Genomic DNA, 15,366 nt, shown 5'->3' on the forward strand with positions numbered 1-15,366 from the left:
AGTAACATCTGATTGTTACAATATGAGATAATACTGTAATACAAATATATACACTAGTAACATCTGTGTGTTACAATATGAAATAATACTGTAATACTAATATATACACTAGTAACATTTGATTGTTACAATATGAGATAACACTATAATACTAATATATACACTACTAACATCTGATTGTTACAATATGAAAAAATACTGTAATACAAATATATACACTAGTAACACCTGATTGTTACAATATGAAAAAATACTGTAATACAAATATATACACTAGTAATATCTGATTGTTACAATATAAAAAAATAGTGTAATACTAATATATACACTACTAACATCTGATTGTTACAATATGAGATAATAAAGTAATACTAATATATACACTAGTAACATCTGATTGTTACAATATGAGATAACACTATAATACTAATATATACACTACTAACATTTGATTGTTACAATATGAGATAACACTATAATACTAATATATACACTACTAACATTTGATTGTTACAATATGAGATAACACTATAATACTAATATATACACTACTAACATCTGATTGTTACAATATGAGATAATACTGTAATACTAATATATACACTAGTAACATCTGATTGTTACAATATGAGATAATACTGTAATACTAATATATACACTACTAACATCTGATTGTTATAATACAAGATACTACAGTAATACTAATATATACACTAGTAATATCTGATCGTTACATGAAGATATAATACAGTAATACTAATATATACACTAGTAATATCTGATTGTTACATAAAGATATAATTCTGTAATACTAATATATACGCTAGTAACATCTGATTGTTACAATATGAGATAATACTGTAATACTAATATATACACTAGTAACATCTTATTGTTACAATATGAGATAATACTGTAATACTAATATATACACTAGTAACACCCGATTGTTAAAATAAGATATAATACTGTAATACTAATATATACAATAGTTACATCTGATCGTTACGATATGAGATAATACTGTAATACTAATATATACACTAGTAATATCTGATTGTTACAATATGAGAGAATACTGTAATACTAATATATACACCACTAACATCTGATTGTTACAATATGAGATAATACTGTAATACTAATATATACATTAGTAATATCTGATTGTTACAATATGAGATAATACTATAATACTAATTTATACACTAGTAACATCTGAATGTTACAATATGAGATAATACTGTAATACTAATATATACACTACTAACATCTGATTGTTACAATATGAGATAATACTGTAATACTAATATATACACTACTAACATCTGAGTGTTACAATATAAGATTATACTGTAATACTAAAATATACACCAGTAACAACTGATTGTTACAATATGAAATAATACTGTAATACTAATATATACACTAGTAACATCTGATTGTTACAATATGAAATAATACTGTAATACTAATATATACACTAGTAACATTTGATTGTTATAATATGAAATAATACTGTAATACTAATATATACACTGCTAAGATCTGATTGTTACAATAAGATATAATACTGTAATACTAATATTTACACTAGTAACATCTGATTGTTACAATAAAATATAACACTGTAATACTAACATATACACTAGTAACATCTGATTGTTACAATATGAAATAATACTGTAATATCAATATATACACTAGTAACATCTGATTGTTACAATATGAGATAATACTGTAATACTAATATATACACTAGTAACATCTGATTGTTAAAATATGAGATAATACTGTAATACTAATATATACACTAGTAACCTATGATTGTTACAATATGAGATAATATTGTAAAACTAATGTATACACTAGTAATATCTGAGTGTTACAATATGCGATAATACTGTAATACTAATAAATACACTACTAACATCTGATTGTTACAATTAGGGGTTAATATACTTTATTAGTTATTGCCATAAAGGTTGGTGGTTGACAGGTAGATAGATATTTTGCATGCATTAGGTGTTACTTATTATTTTCAGGGAGTTACGATGCTCACATTTTCAGCGCAAGGCTTGCTGCGCCTGCCTATGTGTGGCGAGGTGAAAATGAATTAAAATTTCTCAATTTTCCCCACGTAAGTCTGTGCACTGAATATGTGATAGCGATTTGCGACACAGTTCTTTGTTAGCTTATGGGAGTAAAATAAGCGGGTGATGGGGGAAATATATGCACCACATTTATATGCGATAGTAATACCGGACTAAAAATATCTAAATCTCGCTCCTTATTGTTACAATATGAGATAATATTAATATATACACTAGTAACATCTGATTGTTACAATATAAGATACTACAGTAATACTAATATGTACACTAGTAACATCTGATTGTTACAATATAAGATACTGTAATACTAATATATACACTACTAACATCTGATTGTTACAATATGAGATAATACTGTAATACTAATATATAAACCAGTAACATCTGATTGTTACAATATGAGATAACACTATAATACTAATATATACACTAGTAGCATCTAATTTTTACAATATGAAATAATACTGTAATACAAATATATACACTAGTAACATCTGTTTGTTACAATATGAGAGAATACTGCAATACTAATATATACAGTAGTAACATCTGATTGTTACAATATAAGATAATACTGTAATACTAATATATACAGTAGTAACATTTGATTGTTACAATATGAGAATACTGTAATACTAATATATACACTAGTAACATCTGATTGTTACAATATGAGATAATACTGTAATACTAATATATACACTAGTAACATCTGATTGTTACAATATGAGATAATACTGTAATACTAATATATACACTAGTAACATCTGATTGTTACAATATGAGATAATACTGTAATACTAATATATACACTAGTAACATCTGATAATTACAATATGAAATGATACTGTAATACAAATATATACAGTAGTAACATCTGTTTGTTACAATATGAAATAATACTGTAATACTAATATATACACTAGTAACATCTGATTGTTACAATATGAAAAAATACTGTAATACAAATATATACACTAGTAACATCAGATTGTTACAATATGAAATAATACTGTAATACTAATATATACACTGCTAATATCTGATTGTTACAATATGAGAGAATACTGTAATGCTAATATATACACTAGTAACATCTGATTGTTACAATATGAGATGATACTGTAATACTAATATATACACCAGTAACATCTGATTGTTACAATGAGATAATACTGTAATACTAATATATACAGAAGTAACATCTGATTGTTACAATATAAGATACTACAGTAATACTAATATATACACCAGTAACATATGATTGTTACAATATGAGCTAATACTGTAATACTAATATATACACTAGTAATATCTGATTGTTACAATGAGATAATACTAATTTATACACTAGTAACATCTGATTGTTACAATATAAGATAATACTGTAATACTAATATATACACTAGTAATATCTGATTGTTATAATATGAGATAATACTGTAATACTAATATATACACTACTAACATCTGATTGTTACAATATGAGATAATACTATAATACTAATTTATACACTAGTAACATCTGATTGTTACAATATAAGATAATACTGTAATACTAATATATACACTAGTAATATCTGATTGTTACAATATGAGATACTATAATACTAATGTATACACTAGTAACATCTGATTGTTACAATATGAGATAACACTGTGATACTAATATATACACTAGTAACATCTGATTGTTACAATATGAGATAATACTGTAATACTAATGTATACACTCGTAATATTTGAGTGTTACAATATGCGATAATACTGTAATACTAATATATACACTACTAACATCTGATTGTTACAATATGAGATAATATTGTAATACTAATATATACACTAGTAACATCTGATTGTTACAATATGAGATAATACTGTAATACTAAAATATACACTAGTAATATTTGATTGTTACAATATGAGATAATACTGTAATACTAATATATACACTAGTAACAGCTGAGTGTTACAATATGAGATAACACTATAATACTAATATATACACTACTAACATCTGATTGTTACAATATGAGATAATACAGTAATACTAATATATACACTAGTAACATCTGATTGTTACAATATGAGATAACACTATAATACTAATATATACACTACTAACATTTGATTGTTACAATATGAGATAACACTATATTACTCTAATATATACACTACTAACATTTGATTGTTACATTATGAGATAACACTATAGTACTAATATATACACCACTAACATCTGATTGTTGCAATATGAGATAATACTCTAAAACTAATATATACATTAGTAATATCTGATTGTTACAATATGAGATAATACTATAATACTAAAATATACACTAGTAACATCTGATTGTTACAATATAAGATAATACTGTAATACTAATATATACACTAGTAATATCTGATTGTTACAATATGAGATACTATAATACTAATTTATACACTAGTAACATCTGATTGTTACAATATGAGATAATACTGTAATACTAATATATACACTACTAACATCTGATTGTTACAATATGAGATAATACTGTAATACTAATATATACACTACTAACATCTGATTGTTACAATATGAGATAATACTGTAATACTAATATATACACTAGTAACAGCTGATTGTTACAACATGAGATAATACTGTAATAATAATATATTTACTAGTAACATCTGGTTGTTACAATATAAGATAATATAGTAATACTAATATATACACTAGTAACATGTGATTGTTACTATATGAGATAATACTGTAATACTAATATATACACTACTAACATCTGATTGTTACAATATGAGATAATACAGTAATACTAATATATACACTAGAGGCTGATACTGACACAGACAATGGGTGGGTCAGGGGGCAGTTACCTGTCAAAGAGGAAAGTTACATGTCAGACAGCAGAAGTAAGGAGACAGTGGGGTGTTTCAGGGGGCAATTATTTGTCAGTTGGCAGAAGTAAGGAGACAGTGAGTGGGTCAGGGAGCAATTATCTGTCATAGGGCAGAAGTAAGGAGACAGTGGGGGGACAGGGGGCAGAAGTAAGGAGACAGTGGGTGGGTTAGTTGGCCGATACCTGTCAGTGGGCAGCAGTAAGGAGACAGTGAGGGTTCAGGGAGCAGTTACTAGTCAGTGGGCAGAAGTAAGAAGACAGTAAGAAGACACTGGGGGGTCAGGGGGAAATTACCTGTCAGTGGGCAGATGTAAGGAGACAGTGGAGGGGTCAGGGTGGCAATTACCTGTCAGTGGGTAGAAGTAAGGAGACAGTGTGGTGGGTCAGCAGACAGTTACCTGTCAGTGGGCAGAAGTAAGGAGACAGTGGGGAGATCAGTGAGCAATAACCTGTCAGTGGGCAGAAGTAACGAGTTGGTGGGGGAGTCAGGGGGCAGTTACCTTTCAGCTGCCAGGGTTCCTGGAAAATGCTCCAGGCACAGGACGATGAGGAAACTTAGACAGAACCACAGTCTCATTATCAGAGCTGGAAGTGAAACTGAAAAATGGAAAATAGTAATGGAGAAATGATAAGTTAATAAACAAGAATTCACAGAACATGACACATGTGTACAGGAAGGTGAGACAGTAAAAGGCCTTGACCCCCCCCCCCCCTGTATAAGGCTGTGACCCTCAGTATAAGGCTGTGACCCCAGTACAAGGCTGTGATGCCAGTATAAGGCTATGACCCCCATAGAAGGATTTGGTCTCCAGACGAAACTGTCACACCCAGTATAAATAGGGTTGTGACCTCAGTATATTGCTGTAACCACCAGTATAAAATTGTGACCCTCAGTAGAAGGTTGTGACCCTCAGTAGATGGCTGTAGTACAAGATTGCGACCCCTTGTACAAGGCTGTAACATGCAATATAAGGTGGGCAGAAGTAAGGAGACAGTGGGGAAGTCAGTGAGCCTTATACACTCAGTATAAGGCTGCGACACTCTGTATAAGGCTGCGACACTCTGTATAAGGCTGCGAAGGCTGCGACACTCTGTATAAGGCTGCGACACTCTGAATAAGGCTGCGACACTCTGTATAAGGCTGCGACACTCTGTATAAGGCTGCGACACTCAGTATAAGGCTGCAACATTCAGTATAAGGCTGTGACCCCCAGTATAAGGCTGTGACCCCCAGTATAAGGCTGTGACACTCAGTATAAGGCTGTTACCCCCAGTATAAGGCTGTTACCCCCAGTATAAGGCTTTAATCCCTTTCTTCCAAGATAAAGATCTTTCCCCCACCCAGCACCTCTAGTTCTAGGCTCTGCCCCATTATAAAGTTCTGCCCCTCCTTTGTGTTTACCCATCACCCCTAATCTCAGTCTGTGACCCCCTGGCATAAACCAGTAAATAATCAGTCACTGACGCCTCCAGCTGCCTTATGATAACTCACCTTGTTACAGAACTGTGAGCTCAGCAACCAGACACTGATACCTCTATTTGCAGCTTTGGTATTTATGCTGTAAAATTTGTGGTGGGTGGTGCTTAATAAAGGGGAGGGGCTTCTCTATTTACAGTATGATGATAAATGATTATTAACTAATACTCTTGCAGTTAATGAGGCTCTCTGAGATGCAGGATTGAGGAATTAACATTGGAGCAGCCTGTACTGAAAAAACTATCTATTTGCAGCAGCTTTAGCACTTTAGCTTCTAGTTTTATGTCCATAATATCAATTTATTTAGTTTATTGTGACTACAACTTCTCCAACACAGTAAAAGTGAGATAAATCAGTGCGAACTGAAGGGGTAAAAGGCTTAGTGGATATTGTGAGAGCTGAGAGAGAACTGCATAGACAGCCCAATGAATCCACTTTCTCACTGACACTGTGAGACAAAGTCACAAATTAAAAATATAATTTATGCTTACCTGATCAATTCATTTCTTTCATAGTGGTGAGAGTCCATGATCCATTACTCCTGGGAATTACATTCCTGGCCACTAGGAGGAGTCAAAGATTCCCAAAACTCCAAGAGCCCTTAAAACCCTCCCACCTTAGTGGAAACAAGTCTGACATACAGACAGAAAGGTAGGATTAAATAAAATAAAAAAAGAATCAGGGAAAAAAGAGATGCATACTTAAACTGCCACCAGAAAAAAATACAAAACAAAATGGATGGGGTGTCATGGCCTCTCAAAACCAAAAAAGAAATTAATTTATCAGGTAAACATAAATTATATTTTCTTTCATACAGGTGGAGTTTACAATCCATTACTCCTGGGAAACAGAACAAATATGAGAGAAAGAAAGAGAGAGAGAAGAACTCCTTGTGTACCCCAGTAACAAATCTAGACACGTCAGAAGGCTTGTTTTCCCACAGAAGACCTCTGGATACACTATTTCCAATGGTGCAAAGGATTCTGGGTAAGATATGCAAATGAGGTTCACAATGATTTACTTTTTTACTTGAGCATTGGAAAAAGTGTATCCAGAGGTCTCCTATGGGAAAAACAAGTCCTCTGACTGGTCTAGATTTGTTAATGGGCTGCTCAATGAGTTTCTCTCTACATTTTGTGCTTAGTGGAGGATTTTTAACTCCCTTTTCTCCTAACCATAATTTTAGAAGTTGTTGTTTATCACAAGGAATTCAACTTCACTCGAAGTGACTCAACCTACTCCCAGCTGATGAGTGTTATAAACCCTGAAACAGCTGTCCTGGGATGGTTCTGAATCACTGTACTAACCCTGGCTAAGCTTAAAACCTGTGTATTCAGCAATGCTATGGCTTAAAGGGCATCTGCGTATATATGACAATTTAGTACATTTTAGTCAATTCAATTCAATTAATCTTTATTAGCATAACAGTCACTACAACTGTATTGCCAAAGCTAGATAATCAAAATATCACTGAGAACAACAACAAAACAGCAACATGTGCATGAATGGTACACTGTGCACGTGCCAGGAAAATCAGAATCAGAGACAAAGAAAGGCTAGCAGACTGCAGTTCTGGTATATGATGAATACTTTACATTAGGAATATAACAATATTATAAAATCCTGAATTACATTTCACATCTAAAGGACACAACATTTAACTACACAGAGTCTAGTAACAGAAATGTCATTAAATGTGCAAAGTTAAATAAAATCCAGCATTTACCTTGCAGGGACAGGACTACACTCAAGACAAACCAGATACCCCAGGATCCTGAGCGCCTCATCCTGCAGGGGGCAGTTGTGCCCAGGGTAGGGACTGATCCTGCACATGAGTAGATTGTAGGAGTTTCCCTTATAATGGGCAGAGTGGGTGAAAATCAAGGGTGGGGGGCAACCACTGGATGGAGCAGGGGTAGTTGCACCCCATAAGCTAAACACAAGTGGCCATGAAGGCCCATTTAAGCCACAGACAAGTGGGTGAAAATCAAGGGTGGGGGCAACCACTGGCTGGAGCAGGGTAGTTGCACACCATAAGCTAAACACAATTGGCCATGAAGGCCCCTTTAAGCCACAGACAAGTGGGTGAAAATCAAGGGTGGGGGCAACCACTGGATGGAGAAGGGTAGTTGCATCCCATAAGCTAAACACAAGTGGCCATGAAGGCCCCTTTAAGCCACAGACAAGACTGTGAAAATCAAGGGTTGGGCAACCACTGGATGGAGCAGGGTAGTTGCACCCCATAAGCTAAACACCAGTAGCTATGCAGGCCCCTTTAAGCCACAGACAAATTTTGTATGTGGGTTAAAGGGGCCTGCATGGCCACTGCTGTTTAGTTTATGGGTTGCAACTACCCTGCTCCAGCCAGTGGTTGCCCAACCCTTTATTTTCACCCACTCTGCCCAGTCTAAGGGAAGCCTACAATCTGTTCATGTGCTTTGGCTCTTTGTCAAACATCAGTTCTCCTTTTACTGTAGTTTCTCGACAAGTCACATGTCAACAACAGATTTTAGATGGGATCTCTGGTTTTGACCCCTGGCGACCCTTTGTCACCAACATTCTTGCAGACACATCTTTAATGTCATGCAACATGCACTCAGATCACACAATAGCAATGCAGTCGCTTAGTTTGCCAAATACCTGCATCAAAGCAGGCTCTGGCCCTGCTGCAGCACTGTCATCACTACTCGTTTTAGACCAGACAGTACCTATAAGCTGTCACCATGGTAACAACCCTCCACCCGCTGCTCGGCATCTAGCACAGTCAGTCAGGGGTCTCGCGAGAGTTGCTAGTGCAGCTCACCGAGAGCAGGCGGAGGATAACTTTGTTTTGAACTTTGGATCGGAAAAGGCTGCGGTTGTTATGGGAGCGCTCGTAGAAGTAAAGGAAGGCGCTGAATTATTATCGGTGGCTTTGTATTTGAGTCTTCGTGCAAAGGCAATATATTCTCAGGTCTCTGTAACCTTATGTCTGTCAATGGCTCCTCCTGCAGGCACCGCACAGAGACTCTCTGCCCGCATTAAATGAAAGCCCGTGCAGTCATTTAATGCGGGTCGGTGTCTGCAGGAGGAGACATTGACAGACACAAGGTTACAGAGACCTGAGAATGTATTGCATGGGTAGCTGTGTGCTGTGGTAGGGGGGGAAGGCTGCATTTCTACGCAATGTTCGCCACGACTGATCATCTCATTCAAAATAAAAAAATGTCCCAGAGTAAAAAACAAAAACAAACAACAATTTATAAAAAAAATGTCACACTGTTGTCAGTCTGGCCGCGGCACACCTGAGGATCTCACCACGGCACACTGGTTGAAAATGACTGTTCTATGGTAAATAAGGCTTCTTACTTTTATGTACAAACAACGGGTGGCAATAGCACTACACAGATAATGTGGGGATGCCCTATATAGTTTATATTATAGTGTGCATTCAGGCTAGAGTGCTCGTGCACTTGTTTTATATATCGTTATTGAGGTTCTTAAACATACAGAGTATAGAAACCTTACAATGCAGTACACGTTGTATAAATATAGTTACACAGGAGCGCTTGCTTTATCATAACATGGACTATTGTGCAGAACCTCAGGATTTTTCTTTTAAAGAAACCTTCACTTTGTATTATGTTCGGTCACTCTTGGACCCTTGGCAGCAACCACTGGGATTCTCTATACCGGATGTTTAATAACTATACGCTGGCATAAATAGCTAATATGTAAAATGCAAGAGTTATTTTTGTTACCAGTTAGGTATAATATCAAGGACAATTTTCTTAATCTAAGTTTTAAAGCACACACTATGCATTCATATGTATATATTATTATTTTTTAATTAATTTATCTTAATAAAAGTTATGTTTTATTAGATTCCTGATCAGGGATAGGCAAGGTGTCCGTACACGGACACTGGTGTCCGTGATTAGCCCTTGCAGTGTCTGCCACAACCTTAGTATATCTTTTGTTTCTGATTAAATAATAGGAATAACAAAATATATGTAGTGTGAATAAAGTTAGTGGTTTGTCAAGAGATTGCTAGCGATATTGGGTGATAAGTTATGGAATAAATAACTAAAGCCTGAGTGAAATACTGGATGTGTATCTGCATCTGTATAATAAAACCCAGCACTATACAAAGACACAGCAGTGACACTGGCACATGCGTATAGCCATACAAGGGCTTATAGGGTCATGGTATCTGCATCTGTATAATAAAACCCAGCTCTATACAAAGACACACTAGTGACACTAGCACATGGGTATAGCCATGGGAGGGCTGGTTATAGGATCAGTGGTATCTGCATCAGTATAATATCACCAAGCACTATACAAAGACACAGTAGTGACACTGGCACATGGGTATAGCCAGAGGAGGGCTGGTTATAGGATCATTGGTATCTGCATCAGTATAATAACACCCAGCTCTATACAAAGACACACTAGTGACACTGGCTCATGGGTATAGCCAGAGGAGGGCTGGTTATAGAATCATTGGTATCTGCATCAGTATAATAACACCCAGCTCTATACAAAGACACACTAGTGACACTGGCTCATGGGTATAGCCAGAGGAGGGCTGGTTATAGGATCATTGGTATCTGCATCAGTATAATAACACCCAGCACTATATAATTATACAGTAGTGACACTGGCACATGGGTATAGCCAGAGGAGGGCTGGTTATGGGATCATTGGTATCTGCATCAGTATAATAACACCCAGCACTATATAATTATACAGTAGTGACACTGGCACATGGGTATAGCCATGGGAGGGCCGGTTATAGGATCAGTGGTATCTGCATCAGTATAATAACACCCAGCACTATATAATGACACATTAGTGACACTGGCACATGGGTATAGCCATGGGAGGGCCGGTTATAGGATCAGTGGTATCTGCATCAGTATAATATCACCAAGCACTATACAAAGACACAGTAGTGACACTGGCTCATGGGTATAGCCAGAGAAGGGCTGGTTATGGGATCATTGGTATCTGCATCAGTATAATAACACCCAGCACTATATAATGTCACAGTAGTGACACTGGCTCATGCGTATAGCCAGAGGAGGGCTGGTTATAGAATCAGTGGTATCTGCATCAGTATAATAACACCCAGCTCTATATAATGACACAGTAGTGACACTGGCACATGGGTATAGCCAGAGGAGGGCCGGTTATAGGGTCAGTGGTATCTGCATCAGTATAACACCCTGCACTATATAATGACACAGTAGTGACACTGGCACATGGGTATAGCCAGAGGAGGGCTGGTTATAGGGTCAGTGGTATCTGCATCAGTATAATAACACCCAGCACTATATAATGACACAGTAGTGACACTGGCACATGGGTATAGCCAGAGGAGGGCTGGTTATAGGATCAGTGGTATCTGCATCAGTATAATAACACCCAGCACTATATAATGTCACAGTAGTGACACTGGCTCATGCGTATAGCCAGAGGGAGGGCTGGTTATAGAATCAGTGGTACTGCATCAGTATAATAACACCCAGCTCTATATAATGACACAGTAGTGGACACTGGCACATGGGTATAGCCAGAGGAGGGCTGTTATAGGGTCAGTGGTATCTGCATCAGTATAATAACACCCAGCACTATATAATGACACAGTAGTGACACTGGCACATGGGTATAGCCAGAGGAGGGATGGTTATAGGATCAGTGGTATCTGCATCAGTATAATAACACCCAGCACTATATAATGACACAGTAGTGGACACTGGCACATGGGTATAGCCAGACAAGGGCTGGTTATAGGATCAGTGGTATCTGCATCAGTATAATAACACCCAGCACTATATAATGACACAGTAGTGACACTGGCACATGGGTATAGCCAGAGGAGGGCTGGTTATAGAATCATTGGTATCTGCATCAGTATAATAACACCCAGCACTATATAATGACACAGTAGTGACACTAGCACATGGGTATAGCCAGACAAGGGCTGGTTATAGGATCAGTGGTATCTGCATCAGTATAATAACACCCAGCACTATATAATGACACAGTAGTGACACTGGCACATGGGTATAGCCAGAGGAGGGCTGGTTATAGAATCAGTGGTATCTGCATCAGTATAATAACACCCAGCACTATAAAATAATGTTTTTAATTTCAAATGTACCTTGGTGTCCTTCAATAAGGTCTGTACTTTGGAAAATGTCTGCCGCAGCCTTTGTCTGTGTCTATCCCTGTTCCTGATACAGGTGGCCCTCCATGTCATATATGTATATGTAATTATTGGCATCCACAAGAGTGCTAGTATACTGTCACTTTTCTTTCCTCATTACCTTTATTCATTTCAGACAGTTAGCACCCCCCTATTTTCAATTATTATTAGCAAAACCTAATTGATTAGAATCAGACAATCTGACTAATATATAATAGAAAATATTATTTATATTAAAACAATTGTATTAGGGGCCTTTAGATTTGGTGAGCTTCCCATTTATAGGTATAATATCACCCTGTAAGGTGTATAGTTTCAGGTAGAAATAAGTATCGGTGAGGGATAAATATTGGGTTCCTATGTTGTGTCAGTAGAATAAGTCTGACCTAATAAAGGGTTAATAGATATAGTTGTTTGACAATATTGTGCAGTTACTGCAAAGGGAATTGCTATTGCCTACATAAAGTGAGTATATAATATTAGAAAAGCCTAGTGAATATATGAATCAACCTTATATTAATCCGGTGTTATACAGTTCTGACAGGGTTAATAATACTAGGGAGGGTTGTTAGATAGAAAACACGCTTGCACTTTTTAATCAATGCAATGAGACTCGATGCTAATTTTGATTAAGATAAACCTTTTTTAAGATATGCACTCTGTGGATCCATATGGGAATATACCTTACTATATAGCCTAAATGTAGCTACTCAAGCTAAGGTGTATGTAACAGTTAACTGTGGAACAATCTGCTGTATAGGGCAGACATATAGCTATACTATACCCCTATTCACAATACTCTAATATAAAATAACCGGAACAACCACTGGATTAGTGATAGTTTATACGGAGGCACCCACAACATCAGAAGTATCACTGGAGTAACAAAGACAGATCTATTCACTCATTTATTAGCTCCACATATTGTGTGTTATATACTAACCATTAGTGATACACACTCTGTCACTGTGCAGCAATATTACAACAACATCAGAAGTATCACTGGAGTAACAAAGACAGATCTATTCACTCATTTATTAGCTCCACATATTGTGTGTTATATACTAACCATTAGTGATACACACTCTGTCACTGTGCAGCAATATTACAACAACATCAGAAGTATCACTGGAGTAACAAAGACAGATCTATTCACTCATTTACTAGCTCCACATATTGTGTGTTGTGTACTAACCATTAGCGATACACACTCTGTCACTGTGCAGCAATATTACAACAACATCAGAACTATCACTGGAGTAACAAGCACAGATCTATTCACTCATTTATTAGCTCCACATATTGTGTGTTGTGTACTAACCATTAGTGATACACACTCTGTCACTGTGCAGCAATATTACAACAACATCAGAACTATCACTGGAGTAACAAGCACAGATCTATTCACTCATTTATTAGCTCCACATATTGTGTGTTGTGTACTAACCATTAGTGATACACACTCTGTCACTGTGCAGCAATATTACAACAATATCAGAAGTATCACTGGAGTAACAAAGACAGATCTATTCACTCATTTACTAGCTCCACATATTGTGTGTTGTGTACTAACCATTAGTGATACACACTCTGTCACTGTGCAGCAATATTACAACAACATCAGAAGTATCACTGGAGTAACAAAGACAGATCTATTCACTCATTTATTAGCTCTGCATATTGTGTGTTGTGTACTAACCATTAGTGATACACACTCTGTCACTGTGCAGCAATATAATAACAATATCAGAAGTATCACTGGAGTAACAAAGACAGATCTATTCACTCATTTATTAGCTCCACATATTGTGTGTTGTGTACTAACCATTAGTGATACACACTCTGTCACTGTGCACAAATATTACAACAACATCAGAAGTATCACTGGAGTAACAAAGACAGATCTATTCACTCATGTATTAGCTCTGCATATTGTGTGGGTTTGTATAGTGTTGTGTACTAACCATTAGTGATACACACTCTGTCACTGTGCAGCAATATTATAGCAATATCAGAAGTATCACTGGAGTAACAAAGACAGATCTATTCACTCATTTATTAGCTCCACATATTGTGTGTTGTGTACTAACCATTAGTGATACACACTCTGTCACTGTGCACAAATATTACAACAATTATCAGAAGTATCACTGGAGTACAAAGACAGATCTATTCACTCATTTATTAGCTCTGCATATTGTGTGGGTTTGTATAGTGTTGTGTACTAGTAACCATTAGTGATACACACTCTGTCACTGTGCAGCAATATTACAACAATATCTAGGACACGCTGAGAACATAGAGATTTGAATGGCTGAGGTTTAACTATACAACCACAAATAAAACGCCAATATAACCAAACCGGAATTACCATTTAGGAAAGTGCAGGGCTGCAGATTAGCCAGAAACGCTTAAGGTTAAGGAAGCAGGGAGGAGGAGTGTATGTGGGGTTGTGTAGTGAGACTGGCAACAATGTTGCAGGCTAAGGGAGGGATTCTGGGACTTACCAATAAAAAAGGGGCTTCTGGAGTTTTAGGCCCTCTTTTTCTGTTCCTGGGCCATCACAGATCTTCTTGTGTTAGCTGTCTTGCTGATTGCAGGAGGATGAATTCGGTCACGCAGGTCTTCTTTGCCTCCTCTCCCGTTCAGGGACGTGGGGTCCCTCAACCGTGGACGCAA

At 36.2% G+C, this 15,366-nt stretch overlaps 1 protein-coding gene across 2 annotated transcripts in view; it reads right to left on the reverse strand.

Annotated features, from left to right (window-relative positions):
- The window catches only part of LOC128664946 (kininogen-1-like), a 93,555-nt gene that overhangs the window by 40,862 nt on the left and 37,327 nt on the right, over positions 1-15,366 (reverse strand). Inside the window, exons 1-2 of one of the 2 annotated variants that reach the window (XM_053719736.1) lie at positions 6,510-6,528; positions 5,518-5,614 (exon numbers count right to left, since the gene is read on the reverse strand). In XM_053719736.1, the coding sequence (XP_053575711.1) occupies positions 5,518-5,594 (77 nt within the window). In that variant the 5' untranslated portion in view covers positions 5,595-5,614; positions 6,510-6,528. Of the gene's footprint in view, positions 1-5,517; positions 5,615-6,509; positions 6,529-15,366 lie in introns of those variants that run through there. The other variant, XM_053719737.1, reaches the window with a different exon arrangement.

The sequence above is a fragment of the Bombina bombina genome, chromosome 6, assembly GCF_027579735.1.
Source record: "Bombina bombina isolate aBomBom1 chromosome 6, aBomBom1.pri, whole genome shotgun sequence".
NCBI classification, from domain to species: Eukaryota; Metazoa; Chordata; class Amphibia; order Anura; family Bombinatoridae; genus Bombina; species Bombina bombina.